The 21,859-nt window shown below is 40.7% G+C and overlaps 1 protein-coding gene across 1 annotated transcript in view; it reads left to right on the top strand.

Annotated features, from left to right (window-relative positions):
- The window catches only part of PLCE1 (phospholipase C epsilon 1), a 326,931-nt gene that overhangs the window by 148,497 nt on the left and 156,575 nt on the right, over window positions 1-21,859 (top strand). The window contains exon 3 of the mRNA XM_052660896.1: window positions 18,210-18,526. Coding sequence (XP_052516856.1) covers window positions 18,210-18,526 — 317 coding nt within the window. The remainder of the gene's footprint in view (window positions 1-18,209; window positions 18,527-21,859) is intronic.

The raw sequence follows: 21,859 nt of genomic DNA on the forward strand, positions 1-21,859 counted from the left end.
GTAATGGGAACAATGTAGATACTTGCCTCACAGAATTATAGTGGGGTAAAATCAATGAACTTAGTGATTATAAAGCATACTGTCCAAAACAAACAACAGGGAAAGATGTATGTAGAGCAAAGAAGACATTCCAGAAATAGTAAGAACAGAGGCTTAGATCAGAACGGCTCTTAGAAGGGGTTCAGGTTTGGGTCTAGCAAGGGGTCAGGTTCGGCAGAAGTGAGAGAGCATGGAGGGTGTGCCCTCGTCTGGAGGCTGCCTGGAGCCGCAGGTGGACTCTGGGGGTCAGTGCAAACCTCAGGAAACAGAGCTTTTCACAGCTCTTGACCTCAGAGCTCTTTTCTCCCGTTCACACCCACCCTTCTCACAACTCCAGGCCACATCAGCCACCAACAGCAACTCACCTGCCTGGAAATTCTCTCTCCTCTTCCTGGCTATTAATAATTCAGGTGGATATGCACATATAAATTTCTTTTTCTCTTTTTCTGCCTCGGACATGAGAAAATTGGAATTTTTTGTGCAAACTCTTTCTCTTAGAAGAAAAACAGAAAAAGGATAGAAGGAAATGAGGGAGGTAAAAGAGATAGAAGAAGGGAAAGGGAGGGAAATGTCTAGAGATGGATGGACATACAGGTGCATGATAACAGACGTGTTCAGGAAAGCACAGACTTACTACCCCATTTATCCAAAACAGGTCGCACAAATCAGTCTTGCCAATGGATTCCATTGGAAGGGCTTCCTGTTCTTCTTCTCTTCCCTGCTGCTGTCTGAATGTCTGGACTTAGAGAAATTACACTAGCTATTTGAGGAAGAGTTTGCTTGCTGACGTGGATGCCACATCCCTTCCAGAACCTTCTGATCGCTCCGCAGTAGGGGGAGCAGGGAGCCCAGGTCTTAGATTCCTTTGGCCCTGGACTGTGTCACATTCCCTTGTGTTTATCAGTCTCTCCATCTGTTCATTCAGTGACACTTACTAACCTCTTCTCTCTGCAGGCACTCTGCCAGGAGTTGGGAGATAGCGACATAAGCTATAGGAGGTCCAAACAACAGTACTACAAACTCTGGAAACAGAGCTGAAAAAGGACCAGGGCTACCCAGAACACCTTTGTATCAATTTACAGTGCCCAAAGGTGACTGCTTAGTGCTTAACTTGGACCTGAATTCTTGTGATTTTTCTTAAGAAAAAAAAATCATTTCTGTACCTTTATTACTTTGGACTTAAAAGCAAATAGCCTGCATTGCTTTAAAAAATATTGTTTTTAATATTGTATTAAGATCTTAATATTTGAAGATCAAAATATTGATCTTTTCTACTGATCAATTTAGTACAAGTTAATGAGAAACCACGTACTTATAAAGGGACCTGTAGTAGAGTAAAGCTTTAATTTAGCTTTAATTTAGGCTTCTGTGTTGAAGATAAATTTTTGAGGTATAGTTTCAAAGAGTCATTTTAGGGGGACCTCATATTTGATTAGGGGGAGGCAATGGCAACCCACTCCAGTACTCTTGCTTGGAAAATCCCATGGACGGAGGAGCCTGGTAGGCTGCAAGTCCACGGGGTCGCACAGAGTCAGACACGACTGAAGCGACTTAGCAGCGTATTTGATTATTCAATCTCTCTGAGCCTTGGTTTTCTGTACCCACAAAGTGGAAATAATAGGCTTAGTCTATAAATCAAAGGAATGTAGAGGCATTCAATTTTTTTACTCTAAGCCATTATACACATGTAAACTGCTGCTATTAGTGCTGTAAATAATTGTGATGATAAGTAACGACTATAGTTGAGGTCCTGCCCGTGGGTTTGTGAAACCAGTGGGCTTATTCTCTGCTATATCTGGATGCTTCTTTTCCTGTGGCCACTGCGCTTGTAAAGAAACTCCATCAAAGCAGTGCTTGTCAATTAGTAATATGCATATGAGTCTCCTGGGGACTTTGTTGAAATGCAAATTCCAACAAATTTGAATTTGTTAGGATTTGTAGACCTAGTAAATTTGGATTTACTAAGTCTGGGGAAGGACTGAAATTTTGAATTTTTCAGGGATTCCTAAATGATGTACTTGCTTATGGCCAAGACCCTCATGTTGAGTAGCAAGATTACCTCTGGAAGCCTCTTCAAGGGACCTTTCTGTATCTCATGGCTTCTGTGTCACCCACTTTTGCCTAAGGAGGCCGCACTCCTCTGATGTCCAAGAGTTTCCACTCTAGTCTGTGCCTGGTCTTAGAGCAGGAAGCCCGCCTGCTGCACACAGAACAAGAACCCTGTCCTGCTACAGCACCCTTTGGTTGCTGCCACACATAGGAGGCAGCTTTTTTTTAAAAAAAAAATATTCTCCTGTATGTTTGTTCCATTTTTCCTTGAGCTCTAATCCTTGGTTCTGAAGGCATCTTCAAAGTTTGTTATGGTCAGTTCACCAGCCCATTTGAATTCATCTTTGATTCCTGAGGCACTGGTCTGAGCCAATCAAGTCCATGGAAAATGGACTTCTAAACCCAAATGCACTTGCCCAGTGTCTAAGAGCTACATGCAACTCAGCCAGTGCGAGTAATAGAAACAATAATAACTATCATTTATTGAATCAGAAACTACATACCATAAACTATTCTAAGTGCTTCAGCAACGTCAACCCTCTTGCAACTCTAAGTATGGTCCCAGAAACAGCAGAAATCTTAGACCCCACCTGGGACCTAATGAATGGAATCTGCATTATTTTATCAATACAATTCCTAGGTAAAAATCCCGAGTTCAGTCCTAGCTATACTACTCAATAATTGTACAAAAATCTTTTCTCCTTTGCCCTCTATCTTCATTCCCTTCGTCTCATTCGATTTCAAGTTCTCCTTGGAAAGATCCCAGGTCTTTTTCATTGACAAAGATTGTTTGAGCATTCTCTTTGGTGCCCAGGATTGGCGGTCAACAACTGTAAGACTCAGAGTAGCCAGAGAGGATTCTTCCTTTAGACAGAGCGAGAGTCAGCCAGTTGGGTCCCTTCAGTTGAAGAGCTTATAGAGTAATTAGATATGATCCCCCCAGCTGTTAGTAAATAGAATCTGCTTGTATTATTTATATTTATATCTGTAACTATAGATAAAAGGAAGTCACCCTGAAAGAAATAACAGACCAGTGAGTAATTGGTCCTTCAACAGAATGAAAAGTCACATGTCTTATGTGTATTAATGATCTGTTCCCTCCCTTTGCCAGCTCTCATGTGCTTATAAACAAGTAAATAATAACACACTCCTAGGGCATATGACCAGCTCCCCAGAGTTTATGTGGAAATATTCAGATCTTCTGTGAATGGCCCAACCACTATGCTGAGTGTTTTATGTACATCTCATGTGATTTCCAAAGCAACCTTGTAAGGTAGGCTCATGATTCTCATTTCAAAGATAAGAAAACTGAGACTGAAGGACCATAAATTGGTGCTCCTACTTAAGAAGAGCTTGAGAAAGGGAAGGAGAGCTGGTGGCTTCACCCTCTATTGTCCTGAGCTATTCCCTTCTGGCCCCCAACTTGCCTGCCCCAGTCCACAAACTCAAACCTCTGTCATTAGGCTAAGTGGGTGTCTCTGTTTTAAAGGGCACTTCGAGAGCCTCATGATGATCCCACCCCCATCTAACTTCAGAGGTGTGCCAGTGTTTATCCCAACCACAGATGAGATTTCACTTCTAAGAAGTTGAAGGAAACAGATTTTCCCCATCTTTTTGTCTCTTTAGTGGTGGTTTGTATGCCTTCCAGCTGGGAGTTCACAGGAAGCTGAGCAGATGGTCTGTTCCACTCAAAGAGATTAGTTACAGGGTTAAGCAACTAAAGGGTGGCTGAGCAGGATTTGAACTTGGTTCCATCCCATTTCAGAGCCCAGGCACCTGTTCACTCTCCCGAATTGCATGTGCAGCCCAGGGCTCCTTCTTTACCACCTCCTTATCATAGGCCTCTGGTGGGAGACGTGAGAATGAAGCTACCCAAAGTACCCAAGCATGAAGCCCTGGATTGCACAGTCATAGCTGGCAGCAGTCTGGCTCAGGATCACGGATACCAGAGGCTGGGCATGTATTCATGTCCAGGAATGGGCACCAGCACTTCTCTAGTCTCTGCTGCTCCGAGAGAGGATGACAGCTGTTATTCCAGGTCTTATGACTGTTCTATACCAGATCAAAGAGGAGCTGGCCTCAGGAAGAAAGCGTGAGGTCCCTCTTAGACATCTTGAAACCTGTATGTGTTTTCTTTACACATTTTATTGAACTGGCTCCCTTCTCCCACGTCCCACTGCCATCATGGACATCATGTCACAGAATCAAATGGCCTTGCTAACCCCCTAGACTTTGGCCTAAGAAAAGTCTTGTGAAGATTCTTCTCAACGTCTCATAGTGGAAGACAGTCAAGAGGTTGATGCAGACATCCATGCAGGTGGATTGAGAGAAAGCAATGAAAATGGGATGGAAGCGACTAATTCTGGAAATAACTAGTAGATGCAAACTCAGCCCAGGAGGTGGAGGAGTAACATATGTCCCCAAGAATTTGTACCTGAGGAAGTGAAGGTGACACCCTAACTAGAAGTTCAACTTGTATAACTTGCCTCTAAGATGCTGGTTGTTCAAGTAGACCCTCCAAATAGAAGCATCAGGACTGGAGCTCAGTGGGAGGTCAGAACTGGAATTACACATTTACAAAGTCATCTGCTTAGCTATGATGGTTGCAGCTTGAGATGAACATTTCTAGGAAAGAGAGAGGTAAGAGAACTGAGACTGTAGAGTTCAGGCTCAGGAGCTGCAGGAAGACTCAGAAACCAGTGTCATTTCTGGAGAGTAAAGAGGAAAGCCAAGATCGTGTAGTGTCCTGAGGCCGGACTCAGGGAAGGTCCACAGTGTTAGGCTTAGACGTGTAGATTACCAGGCTCCCACTCCATGACATTTGTGTGGCAATTTTAATGCACCAAATCATAATTTCCTCCAATCTATCACTAGCCACTTTGGCATGGCTATTTTTCCCCCTCTTAAAGGTGGCTTTGACTTTATCAGTAAAGATCTTCTACTCAAATAATATTGCATAATTAAATACAAAATAGTTTCTATACAGTCGTGTCCTCTACTAGATAAGGTATATCCCATAGGCTGAATTCATGTGGTAAGTACTTACTGAGGATTTGAGTTGAAATAACATTTGGTCAACAAGTGACACACTGTGAATGCTTATGCCTTCAGGTTTTGGTCCCATTTTAGTTGAAAGGGGGAAATGAACAGTTTTGAATTTGTGCATAACTTTAACTGTGGTACCCAGAGTACAAGAGAATGGGGAAGAGAATGAACTTTGAAGTCAAATGAGTCTGAGTCAAATTCCTGGCATCACTGCTTACTACCTGTGAGTATTTAGGCAAGTTACTTAACCTTTGGCGTTTTCCCAGCTGTAAAATGAAATATTTAATCATATTTGGGGGCTTCCCTGGTGGCTCAGACAGCAAAGTATCTGCCTGCAATGCAGGCGACCAGGTTTGATCCTGGGTCAGGAAGATCGCCTGGAGAAGGGAATGGCAACTCACTCCAGTATTTTTGCCTGGAGAATTCCATGGACAGAGGAGCCTGGTGGGCTACTGTCCATGGGGGTCGCAAAGAGTTGGACACGACTGATTGACTAACACTTAATCATACTTGGACCAGAGTCATTGGTAGGACTAAAGGAGATACTTAAATAAAATGTTAGCAACTAATGCTGTCAGTACAATTAATACTGCCTTTTATGGGCAAAAATAAATAAATAAATTCCAGGTTGACATATGTTTTTCTTATTAAGTGACTTCGAGCTACGCAAAGTCTGGTATAGGTCAGTTCTGAACTAATATGTTTTAAATCAGAAATAACATCCACCAGTTTTCTTTTAAGTCATAGAGCTATTTTAATGGATACTCATATCATCATGGGTTGAATATGTGATTATAATAACAAACAACAATTTTCAACATGCATTTTTCAAATATATATTTCCTTTCTTTAAAACAAACATAATTTTTAAAATATCAGAGTGTTTGTGGTTTGAAGTCATGGTTACAGTCACGTCCCAGTTTGCCATCTGTTCTTGTCCAATGTACAGGTCCAAGTTAAGGTCAGAACTGCAAATAAACAATAAATGTCTGCTGGTCTCATACAAGGCTTTTCTTGGTTAGGCTGTACTTAGATTTGCAATACATTAATATAAAATAAATATGCAGTTAAACATATGAAAATTAAAGTAATGCACCATATTAATAGAATAATGGATAACAACCACATGATCATCTCAAAAGATGCAGAAAAATCATTTGACAAAATCCAATACCCTTTTACAATAAAAACATTTAACAAAATAGGAATAGAAGGGAGCTTCTCTAACCTGATAAAGTGCATCTATGAAAAACCCACAGCTAATATAATCTGTTATAGTGGAAGACTGAGAATTTTTCACCCAAGAGCAGGAACCAGACAAAGATATCTCTTCTCACTGCTTCTGTTTCGCATTTATTGGAGGGTCTTGCTAGGGAAATTAGGTAAGAAAAAGAAACAAAAGGTGTTCCAACTGGAAATAAAGAAGTAAAACTGTCTCTGTTATCAGATAACCTGATCTCATATATAGAAAATCCTAAGGAATCCACTAAACTCCTGTTAGAACTAATAAGTGAATCCAGCAGGCTTGCAAGACAGAAGCTCAGTCATATTTCTTACACTGGCCATGAACAATTTGATTGTGAAGTTACAAAAACTGTTTCATTTATAGCAGCATCAAAAATAATAAAATACTTAGGAATAAACTTAACAGAAGAAATCCAAGAATTGTGCACTCAAAACTACAAAGCATTATGAAGGAATTTTAAAAGACTTCAATAAGTGGAAAGACCTCCTGTGGTCATGAATTTAAAACTAATATTGTTAAGCTGGTCATACTCCCCAAAGTAATCTACTGATTCAGTGCAGTCCAAATTCCACCTGCTGTTTTGGGGGAATTAACAAGCTGATTCTAAAATTCACATGGACTTTCAGGGTCCCAAAATAGCCAAATTAACTTTTTAAAATAAAAATTAAAAGTGAAAAAGTTGGAAGACTCACAGGTCCAATTTCTAAATTTACTACAAAGCTACAGTAATCATCATACTGGCATAAAGACAGACATATAGACCAGAAGTATGGAATGGAGATCCCAGAAGTAGACCCTTGCATGTATGATCAAATAATTTTCAACAAAGATCATTCAGTGGGGAAAGGTTTTCCACAAATGATGCTAGGAAAATTGGATACACATGTACAAAAAATGAATTTGGACCCTTGCCTTACACTATATACAAAAATTCAGTTCAGTTCAGTCGCTCAGTTGTGTCCAACTCTTTGCGACCCCATGAATTGCAGCACGCCAGGCCTCTCTGTCCATCACCATCTCCCGGAGTTCACTCAAACTCACGTCCATCGAGTCAGTGATGCCATCCAGCCATCTCATCCTCTGTCGTCCCCCTTTCCTCCTGCCCCCAATCCCTCCCAGCATCAGAGTCTTTTCCAATGAGTCAACTCTTCGCATGAGGTGGTCAAAGTACTGGAGTTTCAGCTTTAGCATCATTCCTTCCTAAGAACACCCAGGACTGATTTCCTTTAGAATGGACTGGTTGGATCTCCTTGCAGTCCAAGGGACTCTCAAGAGTCTTCTCCAACACCACAGTTCAAAAGCATCAATTCTTTGGCGCTCAGCTTTCTTCACAGTCCAACTCTCACATCCATACATGATGACAGGAAAAACCATAGCCTTGACTAGACGGACCTTTGTTGGCAAAGTAATGTCTCTGCTTTTCAATATGCTGTCTAGGTTGGTCATAACTTTTCTTGCAAGGAGTAAGTGTCTTTTAATTTCATGGCTGCAATCACCATCTGTAGTGATTTTGGAGCCCAGAAAAGTAAAGTCTGACACTGTTTCCACTGTTTCTCCATCTATTTTGAATGAAGTGATGGGACCAGATGCCATGATCTTCATTTTCTGAATGTTGAGCTTTAAGCCAACTTTTTCACTCTCCTCTTTCACTTTCATCAAGAGGCTTTTTAGTTTCTCTTCACTTTCTGCCATAAGGGTGGTGTTATCAGCATATCTGAGGTTATAGATATTTCTCCTGGCAATCTTGATTCCAGCTTGTGCTTCTTCCAGCCCAGCGTTTCTCATGATGTACTCTGCATATAAGTTAAATAAGCAGGGTGACAATATACAGCCTTGACGTACTCCTTTTCCTATTTGGAACCAGTCTGTTGTTCCATGTCCAGTTAACCTAAAACAAATCGAAGAACTAAATATAAGACCTTCCTCCTTGGAAGAAAAGTTATGACCAACCTAGATAGCATATTCAAAAGCAGAGACATTACTTTGCTGACTAAGGTCTGTCTAGTCAAGGCTATGGTTTTTCCTGTGGTCATGTATGGATGTGAGAGTTGGACTGTGAAGAAGGCTGAGCGCTGAAGAATTGATGCTTTTGAACTGTGGTGTTGGAGAAGACTCTTGAGAGTCCCTTGGACTGCAAGGAGGTCCAACCAGTCCATCCTGAAGGAGATCAGCCTTGGGATTTCTTTGGAGGGAATGATGCTGAAGCTGAAACTCCAGTACTTTGGCCACCTCATGCGAAGAGTTGACTCACTGGAAAAGACTCTGAGGCTGGGAGGGATTGGGGGCAAGAGGAAAAGGGGATGACAGAGGATGAGATGGCTGGATGGCATCACTGACTTGAAGGACATGAGTCTGAGTGAACTCTGGGAGTTGGTGATGGACAGGGAGGCCTGGCGTGCTGTGATTCATGGGGTTGCAAAGAGTCAGACATGACTGAGCTACTGAACTGAACTGAAAGCTATGAAACATAGGGGGAAGCATCATGACATTGTATATGGCAATGAATTTTGGATATGACACCACAATCACAGTAACAGAAGAAACATGGAAAATAAGACTTTATCAAAATTAAAAATTTTGTGATATCCAGTGTCTTATAATAACTTATTATTGAAGATAATCTGAAATACATATATGTGTAACTGAATCACTTTGCTGTTCATCTGAAACTAACAAAATGTTGTAAAGCAATGATATTTCCATTAAAAAAAAAATATTTGTCAAAGAACACTATCAGTAAAGCTAAAAGGTAGCACATAGAATGGGATAAAATATTTGCAAATAACATATATGATAAGAGATTAACATCCAGAATATATATAAAACTCAACAACAACAACAAAACAACCCAATTCAAAGTTGGGCAAAGGACTTTAGTCAATATTTCTCAAAAGAAGTATACAAATGGACAGTAAGCACATGAAAACATGCTCAACATCATTAGTGACTAGGATTATGCAAATCAAAACCAGAAGATACCACTTCACACTCAATAGGATGCCTATAATTTAAAAAAAGATTTAAGGAAAACAAATGTTGACCTGGATGTGGAGAAATTGGAGCCCTGTGCATTGCTGAGGGAATGTACATCGGTGCAGTCCCTGAGGAAAACAGTTTGAGCATTCCTCAATAACTACTAAACACAGAGTCATCATATTGTTGCAGTCATGCATTTCAGGAAACAAACTCACTCAGAAGAATGATGCAGATAGTGGAGTGCAGTTTATTACATCGGCAGGCCCAAGGCAGAGTCTTCTCTTAGCCAAGGACCCCAACTAGTTTTTGTGAAAACCTTATATACCCTACATATACATGTTCAAACCTACCTCCCCAAATTCTCTGAAAGTAGTCTGAACAAAGGAAAAGAAAGATACAATCAAAGTTAACCCGTGATTCGTATGCCTTAAGCCTAGGTAGTTAACAGTGGACAATTATCAATAGGCCTGTGGTCATACCCCAATAAGCATAATAGAATTTATGATTCTATTTGGTTACACAGATAATTAGTGTATTCTTTTAGGTGATGGAGAGTCTAGATAGGAGCTCTGGGGCTCTTCCTTCCGGGGGTTGGGGGGTGGGGTGGGTCTGGTTTTCCAGCTGGTATGTCATTTCCATAAATAGCTCAAAGTCCACAGTCCGGCCCAAGATGGAGTCCTGCTTTCAAGATGGAGCCTGCTCTGTCTGTTTCCTCCTTCAATATGATCCATCAATCCCATTCCTAGGTATTTACTCACACAAAAGATTTTACACAAATATTTGTAAGAGCATTATTCATGATCATCAGAAGGTGGAAACAACACAAATGTTCATTACCTGATGAATGGATAGACAAAATTTGGTATATACATAAGTGGAATCTTATTTAGCCAAAATAAGAAATGAAGTACCGATCCATGCTATAACATTGATTTACCTTGAAAAGATTATAACTGAAAGAAGCCATACACAAAAGGCCACATACTGTATGATTCAGTTTTAGAAAATATACAAATCCATAGAGACAGAAAGAGTAGTGGTTGTTGGGGGCTGATAAGAGTTGGCCAGGGGGAATGACTGATAATGTGAGTGCATATATTCTAGTATTATTGCTCAGTCGTGTCTGACTCTTTGTGACCCCATGGACTAGATAGCCTGCCAGGATCCTGTGTCCATGGGATTGATTGTCCAGGTGAGAGTACTAGCGTGGACTGCAATTTCCTCCTCCAGGGGATCTTCCTGATGTGGGATCGAACCCACGTCTCCTGTGTCTTCTGCACTGCAGGTGGATTTTTTACTTGCTGAGCCTTAGAGGAAGTAGCAGTGATAAAAAATGTTCTAAAAGTAACTATGACAACAGTTCAACTCCATGAACATACTGAAAAACTGCTGAATTGTATACTTTCAAAAATGAGTTTTATGGTATGTGAATTATATCTCAGTTAAAAAAAAAAAAGACTGGACGTAAATAACTCAGCAGTATTTTAGCATGAAAGGATTTAACTCTGAGACTATTCTGACTTTTCAATGAGGTTTGCTGACGATGCCAAGCTAGAAGGGATGTGACTGTTCATAGAGGGGACAGCTGCCAAATTAAGAACAGCAAATTTGGGGTGGGGAGGGGATAACTTTTTTTAAAGTGGGGAATCTATTATTAAAATGTATGGCAAAATGTGATGGATATTTTCCTATGAATAAATGAGGATCTTTTTTAAAAAAATGCTCGATTATGATGGGCACCATACCAGAGGGTACAAGTTGCAGGTTATAAAAACAAAGCAAAAGTTTCCATACCCTGAAATGGTTTGATATATGACTAAGTCTCTCCATCTGACTTCCAAGATAAAAGGCCCCAAGATTCCTTCCTCTTTCAAAAGATAAATTCACGACAATTAAAAAAAAAAAAAAAAAAAAACAGCTAACTGCTGAGAGCTGAATACGTGCTAAACGTTTTTGCATGCATTTTCTCATTTTAATTTCCCCATCATCATGGTGACACGGCTGTAGAGAACTTACCCAAGGTCAGTCAGCAAGTCAGTGCCTGAGCTGGGCTGCAGCCCCACTCCTGTGTGACTGCTAGAACGCCACTCGTAACCCCCGGATTATACTCCCCATTACCTTGTTTTCTTCCTCTGGGGGAGATTCCCCCCAAGAGTGTACAACACCTGAGATTCTACCCAAACTAAGTAGGGGAGACAGTGGAGTAGAGAGGGAATACCCGACTGGGAGTCGGAGGCCAACTTTGCCGATATTCAGCTCCGTGACCTTGTACAGGAAGCTTGGTCTCTTAGAGGCACTGTTTCCTGAAGTGGAAGGTGTGGGAAATTTGCCCTAGCTGTCCCTGAATGAGGTCCTTCCAGCTCGATCATTTGGTCTGAGTCCCACCTCATTTACCTACCACTAGGAAACCAGTCGTCTAGAGACACTAAGAGGAATAAATCCTTCAAGCCGGAGAGGGTGGTGATTTGGGGAGCCTGGACTTGGGTGTTAGACTGATGTGGCATGGCTATCACTAATCTCAGGATGATACTGAATAAGTTCTGTAACTTCTGTGCCCGTATGCTAAAATGAGTATAATAATAGGAAAGGGTATAAATAAAATGAGTATAATAATAAAATGAGTATATAATAATATAAAGTGAGTATAATAATAATAAAACTTTCCTGGTTTTCTAGTGACTAAGACTCTGTGCTCCCAATGCAGGGGACCTGGGTTTAATCTCTGGTCAGGAAACTAGATCCCACATGCCTCAGATAAAAGCTGGTACTCCCAAATAAATAAATAATTTTAAGAAATAAGCTTTAAAAAAGTAATAGCATATGGTGCTATGGCATAAAGTGCTTGTGAGGACTGAGTGAGACCTCTTTAGGGCACTTACAGCAATTCTTAGCATACTGTAAGTAGTGATTATTATACATTATTTAATGATATTATAATTTGTTTAGTATTATTGTTGATGATTATCATTATAAAACAGAAGCACAGAATCCCTTAAGGGTAAATAGTATAGGTTTAAGTTGCTCAGCCAGATCAGACTCTGGTGTTCAGGTGACCTGCTTGGGCTCTGCTCTAGAAATATTCACATCTACTGGGTTGGCCATCAGGAATGGCCTGCTGGGAACAAGGGCATTAGATTGTCATTGGCACTCTAGAGTTTCCCTCTTGTTAACTTTGAGCCAGTAATGCCACTTTCCTGTGTAAGCATGGCATCTTATTATAGTTTACCATATGAATTTTGGCTCAATTAATTTTGTTTACCCAAAAAATCAGAAACAATAGGTGATCAATGAGAAATATGGCTAAAACATTTGACTAATGTGTGCTGTGAAAAGAAATTACTGCTCCCTGGAAATTTCCCAGTGTGGGTGGGAAATTTTTCTCTGTTTCAATGTTATTGGAAAATATAATAAGCACATATAATGATATATTTAAAAACTCTATCACAGTGTTATTTATAATGACATAAATGGTAAACATAACATTGACTACTAAAGAGCCACTAAGGTCAAATATTAGAAAACTAGTTTTAAAGTTGGGGAAATGTGCACTGTAGAATAAGTTGGGTTTTTTGTTTGTTTGTTTGCTTCAAAAAAAAAAAAAGCATGTGTTCCAATCCTAATTTTGTAAATGCTTTGTACATTTTTAGAAAAAATATGAAATGCTACAACAAAAGTATTAGCAGAGATTTTCTGTGAGTATAGGATTATTGATTGTTTTAATTTTCTTCTTTATACTTCTCTAATTTTTTATACTTTCATGGTGGGCTCATATCTCTTTGGAAGTCAGAGTGAGCACAGAAGTTATTTTTTACTAATAGGAATTCTGTCATATTTTCTTCTTCAATGAGGCTCTTCCATCGCTTATATTTTATCTGACTATGGTTTAATTCTCAATCTATGCATATTGGTTTTTCCCCCTTTTAAAAAAAAGTATGGCTTAGAAATAATATGCTTCGTTGATTTGTGAACTCACAAAATCATGCAGTATTGAGGACTGGACACAGTTGTTGCAAGATTGATTGTTACTCTAAAAACCAATAACAGATGATGAGGAAGTATCACCAACTAGCTGAGCTTTCTCAATCTAAGTCTACTACTTCCCTGTTGAAAAACAGTTTTCAACTCTGCCTGAGATTCAGTGTCTGCAAGTCAACTTTGAATCTTAAATAGAAGAAAGAAATCAACATCCTTCCTCTCCTGTCTTATTTTATATGATTAGAATCACATCACTCAAAGACTACTAAGTGTGAGGTTGATGAATCCAGGGCTTCAGTTAAAAAAATAAAGGACTGCCTACAAAATGAATTCAGATCAAAGAAAAATGGATAGAGTAGATATAATAAAAGTTTTTTCTTCGCTCTTCCCTAATTGCAATTTGAACTAATTTTTCAAAAACAATACTGCAATATTTGGAAAAAACTGCTCAAATACCAAACCAGTTTGTGCCCATGAGAAGATTAGAATTGTGTTCTCTGGCTGAATTTTTCAGATACCATTTTGATATATCTTTTTAATACTGTAAAATTACATTAGAAAAAAGTTCAATGAAATAGTAGACAGTCCCTGGGAGTACAAGTTTATCAGCAAGATCAGGGCTTTCTGGTCATAGGAAGGAAGGAACCAAGGGTTAAGTGGATGTCTCTTACCACAGGATCCCTCAGCGGAAGACCTGGCCCAGATTCTCTTCCTTCAAGGTCAGGTGATTGCATAGGTCCACCCAGAGACCCAAAAGTTTAAGGTGTACATTTCTTCATGTATATGTTTGGATCCTCCTACCACCCCCATTGTGCCTTCATGAGCCACACCTGTTCTGTAGTGCCTTCCAGAAAATAAAGCTTCCTTCCTTTTCTGTACAGATGCTCCATCTCTGTTAATATATGCTACAGTCTTGGGCAATGACTTGCAGTTTCCTAAATAAGCAATGTTCTCCTTTACCCTTGGATCTTTACATAGACCTTTATATATTGTCTTTGGCAATATGGCAGACCACGCTTCTTTGGAACCACTAACCTCACAAGTACCCAAGGCCCTATTTTCCCCAGGTGACAAAAGTTTTGAGGAAACTATATTTCCCATGTAAATGATATAGAGATAGGTAGCAAAATTGAGGATAGCTACTGTGTGCTATGATAGTTTTTCCCCTAATGGGAATGATTAAAGGCTCTGAGAAGTCCTGCAGTTAAAATAGAAAAAAGAAAGCTTGTTTAACTTTGTTTAACCCAGTATGTCTCTAAATTATTAACAAAGGAACCATGTTTTGCATAAATTCAGTGTAATACACTTTCAAAAATTTTGGTTTCAAGCACGGGGACTTTCATATGAATTTGTAAGAAGGAAAGGAGAGGGCATTTTTTCATTACTGTTTGCTACATTCTAATGTAATGTTGTGATTGACATGATGGCTCCAGGCTGACCAAAGAACGGAACTGTCAGCTCTTTAGAGTCAAATCCTTACCTTTGGAGTTTGAAGAGCTCATCTCATCAGACCACTGCAAGTAAGCAAGCACAGAAAGCTGACTTATGCTAACAGAAATCACTTGCGATGCATTTAAAATCCATAATGCCAATGTGCTATTCTGTTGCTACATAAGATCATATGCTGAGTGATGAAGAACACGAACTCTGAGGTCAAAAAGACCCTAATTCAAATCCCAACTTCCCAGCTGACCACTTATGTTACCTTATATGAGTATCACATAATAATATTACCTATCTCCTGAATTAATCCAACCATCTCATCCTCTGTCACTTCTCCTCTTGCCCTCAGTTTTCCCCAGCATGAGGGTCTTCTTCAGTGGGTCAGCTCTTTGCATCAGGCGGCCAAACTATTGGAGCTTCTGCTTCAGCATCAGTCTTTCCAGTGAATATTCAGGGTTGATTTCCTTTAGGACTGACTGGTTAGATCTCCTTGTTGTCGAAGGGACTCTCAAGAGAGTCTTCTCCAGCACCACAATTCAAAAGCATCTATTCTTCAGTGCTCAGCCTTCCTTATGGTCCACCTCTCACATCCTTACATGACTACTGGAAAAACCATAGCTTTGACTAGATGGGCCTTTGTCGGCAAAGTAATGTCTCTGATCTTTAACATGCTGTCTAGATTTGTCATAGCTTTCCTTCAGAAGAGCAAGCGTCTTTTAATTTCACGGCTGCAGTCCCCATCCGCAGTGATTTTGGAGACCAAGAAAATAAAGTCTGTCACTGTTTCCACTTTTTCCCCTTGCATTTGCCATGAAGTGACAGGACTGGATGCCATGATCTTGATTTTTTGAATACTGAGTTTTAAGCCAGCTTTTTCACTCTCCTCGTTCACCTTCATCAAGAGGCTCTTAGTTCTTCTTTGCTTTCTCCCTTTAGGGTCATATCATCTGGATATCTGAGGTTATTGATATTCTCCTGGCAATCTTGATTCCAGCCTGTAGTTTTTTTCACATGATGTACTCTGCATGTAAGTTAAATAAGCAGCTATTTCATAAGATTAGGGCATTACTTTTATTTCCTTCACAGAATGCTATACTTTGAAATGTCTTAAACCTGGTTACTTCTGGGAAGATTTACTATATATGGCTAGTTCCACTGTACATAAATTATCAGCATCAAATACTGAAATCTGCCTCCATCATCATTCAGGGCATATTCTGGCTCAGTCTGGGGGAAATCTGGACACTTTCTCAGCAAGCTGGAGAATGAGGTCTTGTAGGCTTGACTGAGTACCTGCCTCATTTGAATTGTTTTCAAATATGAGCTTAGAGAGAACCAGATATAATTTGGTATTCCGCGTCAACACTGTCATCTAAGACAGACCTGGTTTCTGCTTTTGTGTTCCATCCACATCCTTATTGATTTATTAATTTGAGCAGAATCATGCATGGCCTGATTTTTGAATCAGACGATATAGTCGCCATACTCGTAGAGGAAGGAATCAGGGAAAGTAGACTACCTTTTAGAGAAGGTAGATAATGCAGGGTAAGGCTAGTTGGAGTTTAAGGGAGAAGGGGTATTTTACTAGTTTGGGTTTAAGGATAAAGGTAACTAATATATCTCTAGGCAAAGAAGAGTCAGTGGAAAGGAAGAGATGGAAGGTGGAGATATCCACTGTGGCAAAGTGAACGTGTGCTAAGGGAATAATTTTGAGTCTATGAATGAATGCCTTTGGGACTTCTGTCTAACACACTTGCTACCTTTCTTCCTGCCACCACCTTCTTATTATCAGTTGTGAAGTGGAGAATAAAATTTACTTTATTTATTTAGATACATCTCCTTTTTACCTATTTCTTCCTTACTTGTATAGGTGGTTCTGTCCCTGTAAGGAAAGTAAAGTGTTTGTTGCTCAGTTATATCTGACTCTTCGCAACCCTATGGACTATAACCCTCCAGGCTCCTCTGTCTATGGGATTCTCCAGGCAAGAATACTAGAGTCGGTTACCCTTTCCTTCTCCAGGAAATCTTTACAACCCAGGGATCAAACCCAGGTTTCTTGCATGGCTGGAAGATTCTTTACTGTCTGAGACATCAGGGAAGCTCTCTGTTCCTGCACACCCCCAGATAAATCTCAGTGGAACTGGCATCTTTGAGGGTGGGATATTGGCAGGGTAGACCGTGAAGTTCTGAAATCTGGTGTGCAGAGGGTCCCTAGTTCTCTGGTGTGTTCGCACACAGGGTGCACATCCCTGTATGTGTAAGGCCTCCTCCCCCTACAGCCTTCTTTCCTCTTCCATTTCAGTTGCTTTGCCTGTGCCCACCCTCATTCCCTTTCAGACTGGCGGTTAGCCCTGGAGGGTGAGGAAGCAAATAGTACGTTCTCCTTCACTAATACTCTGCAGAGTGTCACAGTGAACTGGTTAGGGAATGGTGTGCTAGATCACTTCTGCTTCTGAAAATGGAAAACCAAAGAGTGGGAGGGGGGCAAGACAGATATCAGGAAGGTCTCCGTAACAGGAGAGATAGTATAGAACTATTCACCAAGCAGAAACTTGAGTTGATAAACCTATAAGATTTTTTAAACTTTATTTTTAATTAGAAGATAATTGCTTTACAATGCTCTGTTGGTTTCTGCCATACAATGACGTGAATCAGCCATAAGTATACAAACATCCCTTCCTTCTTGAACCTCCCGCCACCCCCCCCCGCCCCAACCCACCCCGCTAGGTTGTCACAGAGCACCGGGTTGAGCTTCCGTGTTACATAGCCACTTCCCATTAGCTATCTGTCTTACATATGGTAATGTGTAAGTTTCAGTGCCCTCTCAGTTTGTCTCACCCTCTCCTCACCGTCTGCCACTGTGTCCACAAGCCTGTTCTCTACATCTGTGTCTCTTTTGGCCCTGCAAATAGATTCATCAGTACCGTTTTTCTAGATTTCATATGTATGTGTTAATATACATTATTTGTTTTTCTCTATCTGATCTACTTCACTCTGTATAACAAGCTCTAGATTCATCCACCTCAGTTCAACTGACTCAAATTTGTTCCTTTGATGAGTGAGTATTATTCCTTTGTGTATATATGTACCACAGCTGCTTTATCCCTTCATCTGTCGATGTACATCTGGGGAGAAGGCTGTAAGATTCTGAATGGCTGCGCATGCATGCATGCCAGATCATTTCAGTCGTGTCCGACTCTCTGCGACCCTAAGGACTGTTGCCAACCAGGCTCCTCTGTCCATGGGATTCTCCAGGCAAGGATACTAGAGTGGGTTGCCATGCTGTCCTCCAGAGCACCTTCCCATACCAGGGATCAAACCCGAGTCTCTTACATCTCCTGGCTCTTTAGCGTTCTTCCCCACCTGGGAAGCCCAAATGTCTGTGGTAGGGGTTACCAATCACTGCGTAACCGTGGCTTCTGTTGCTTTATTTCAGAACGCCAACCAGGCACCTCGATGGCCAATTCCAGTGCCCTTCCTTCAAGTTCAGCTGGGATCAGCAAGGAACTGATTGATCTGAAGCCTCTGATCCAGTTCCCAGAGGAAGTCGCCAGCATCCTGATGGAGCAGGAGCAAAATATTTACCGAAGGGTCTTGCCAGTTGACTATCTTTTCTTCTTGACCCGGGGCTTGGGCACAACAGAACGCCAGAGGTCCCTGCCCTGCCTCAAAGCATCCATCTCAGCATCCATTCTTACCTCCCAGAACGGAGAGCACAATGCTCTCGAAGATCTTGTGATGAGATTTAATGAGGTAAGAAGCCACTCTCAGATGTGTTGTGATTGAATCACTAGTAAGTGATTGTTTACATTTTTAGTTAATTTTTAATTGAAATATAATTGATTATAATGTATCAGTTTTTGCTGTACAGCAAAGTGAATAAGCTATTCACATACGTATGTCTTTTTAGATTCTTTTCCCTTATAGGACATTACAGAATATTAAGTAGAGTCAGTCCCCTGTGCTATGCAATAGGTCCTTATTAATTATCTATTTTATATATAGTAGTGTGTGTATGTCCATCCCAATCACCCAATTTGTCCCTCCCCCACTCTCCCCCTGGTAACCGTAAGTTTGTTTTCTGCAGCTGTGACTACTTCTGTTTTGTGAATAAGTTCACTTGTACCATTTTTTTATATTCCACACATAAACAATGTCGTATGATATTTGTCTTTGTCTAACTGCTAGTAAGTGACCACTAGGCATTTCTCCTTTTAGGTTTGTTTGTTACTGCTATCTCATCTACCTGTCTGTCTTGACACTTCCATGATGACTGTTTTCTTTCCAGGTAATGAGATAGACACACTGTCATCCTCCCTTTCACTCCACTCCACCCTTCAACCTAATTGATCCCATAGTGTAACCATGTTCTACAAGCTTTCACCCTTTGGACAACCAGAACCCCTCATTTTCTGTATGCCTTTGCCAAAATGTTCTTCCTGGGCTCATTTTCAAATAATCTCCTCCTGGTGCTTGTAATTCTAGATGTCTTAATTTGGAGTTTGATGACATGATTCCTTCCCCATGGGGTCCTTCTAGCCCATTCCATCTTCTATTGTCAGTTCTCTCCCCACAGAAATTAAACACTAATACACCTGGGTCAGGAGATCTGGGAGGAACATTGTCTTGAAGGACAATGAATTGCCTCATTCCTGGCCTCTGTATACCATCAATTTCTCAGCCCCAGAAAGTCCCTCCAAAGCCTCCAAGGCCTTGCCAGAAGCAACCTCTAAAAAGGACAGGTGTGACCAGAGTCTGGGAACATCTAGAAGGGAGGTATTATAAGAGGTCTAGGAGCTTGCTGGGAGCAAAACAGCCAATGATGGACACCCTGTGACCTTGGACCAAGGATGAAGGACAGGCTAGAGAGGCAGGTCTCTATGAAGTGCTAGGGTCAGGGGATGCTGCACTCTTGGACTTAAAGAATACTTTCACTCCATAGCCTAACCCCATACCCAGAGCTTTCTGGTCTATATTTTATTTCTTTTAGACTTCATTTCCTTGTCTTGAATATTAAAACACAGAATTTCAGTCTGTGTGTTTGGTGGTTGTTGGTTGGTTGAATTCCACAAACACAGTAGTTTCCTCGTCATTTAGTAAACTACCTAAATGCTAAGAGAATATCCTAGGTCTCATATATCTCTGATTGGCAAAGGATCAATCAACGTTTGTTACTTAAACACTGTCCAACCATAGCAGCTCACCTTGCAGCCTCCATAGCCTGTCAGTCATGACCCTGGTGATGGTTGTATCATGACAGTGAGGCCCAGTGGATGAAGAGAGAGTTAGAGGCTGAGCCCAAAGAGTTCTGTGTTCCAGAGATGCCCTGAGCATCATTCCTCAAAGGGAGATCCGTGATTCACAGGAATTGCTAGTAGTCACCCAGCACTGTCATGCTAATTATTTAACATGTGCCACTTATTTGTTCCTCACAACCAACCTTGGGAGACAGATTCTTGTCATTAACCCCATTTTGCCAAAGGGGAAACAGACACGAGGAGATGGAATTCTTTTCAAAAGGTCTCATAGGTGGCAGGTAGCAACAGCAACATTGAAACCCACAGAGTCAGGTCTCAGAGCCTGGGCTTTGAACCAAAACATGAGAAAAAAAATCAGACAATCCCAAAATGAAGGACATTCTACTCTTTAAACGTGTCAGGGTCATGAACGGTAACTGTCAAAAACTAGAGGAGACCAGAAATTTTGTGCTCAACTAAATGTAGTTTGGGGTCCTATTACATCCTGGACTAGAAGAAGGATATTGATGGGAAACTGGTGAAATTCTAATATTGTGTCTAGTTTAATTTGTATGAATGTATCAATGTTAACTTCCTTGTTGTGATAATGGGACTATGGTTATGAAAGATGCTAACACTGGAAGAAGTTGGGTGAACTATGTACAGGAACTCTCTGTATTTTTGTAACTTTCCTAAAAATCTAAAATTACTTCAAAATTAAAAGATTTTTTTAAAAAAATAGTGAAGCTCAGAGAGGTTGAGTCACTTGTCCAAGGTCACACAGTGGCTGAGTGATGTCAGGATCCAGATGTCTGTCTTTAAAGTATGTTTTCTTCTCAACCAATTGCCTTGCTTCTCTACTTGTTGAATTACCAAGTTAAAGTTTGTAGTAAATAAGCATTTCTGACTTGGAGTTTAATTAGCCCAAGGTCTCCTTTAACTTCTTGTGCGTCTACTATTTTTGTACTTCTCCTACCATTTCTATTTTTATCCAATTTCCTATTACCATTCATTCATTCATTCACTCACTCAGGATTTATTTATTGAGCACCTACTATCCTGTAACCTTCTCTTTTTAAACTGTGTGTCAAACATCTCTTTTAAGAAATTAGCATCACCGACTCAATGGACATAAATTTGAGCAAACTCCAGGAGTTAGTAAAGGACAAGGAAGCCTGGTGGGCTGCAGTCGGTGGGATCTCAGAGAGTCAGATGCAACTTAGTGACTGAACAACAATGTGTGATGAAAATTTACAACATTATTATCCCATGCTTTGGTTCTTTCAGAATTGGATATACAAAATAAGTGCAATTTCCTCAATGGAAGTAAGATATATTTTTCTTGAACATGGGAGAATCTCAAAGACAAGAGAGAGAATACTCGCTTCATTGCTAGTCACTTAGGAGAAAGGCAAATGCATCTGTTCCCGCATTCAGTCTTTCAGTTGACGTGTTTTCTGCGCTTCTCAGAAGCAGGAGACCATAGTGGAAAAGCACCAAGGAAAGTGAGTAACAGTCTGTGGCTGCCAGAAGCTACCAGTCTTAGACTGTAGTCAGGCAGGGGCACAAATCTATACCAAAAAAGGCAGAAATTATGTGCAGTGTGAGTGACACAGATGGTGGGAGCTGAAGTATCCAGGTGGGCGATCAGACTCTGCTTCACGCTGGTGTTTGTGGCCAGGCCTTGAGGGGTGGTTGGGATAGAGGGGGACCATCTCAGGAAAGGGGAGGAGGCCATTCTGGGCAAGAATACAATATGACCAGTTCTTGTCATGAGCAGGAAAGCCTCATGGTCTGAGGCAGCTTGCTCCTAATTGTCAGGAGAATGTGATCATGAGCTAGAAGTTTC

Source organism: Budorcas taxicolor, chromosome 23 (assembly GCF_023091745.1).
Source record: "Budorcas taxicolor isolate Tak-1 chromosome 23, Takin1.1, whole genome shotgun sequence".
Taxonomy (NCBI): domain Eukaryota; kingdom Metazoa; phylum Chordata; class Mammalia; order Artiodactyla; family Bovidae; genus Budorcas; species Budorcas taxicolor.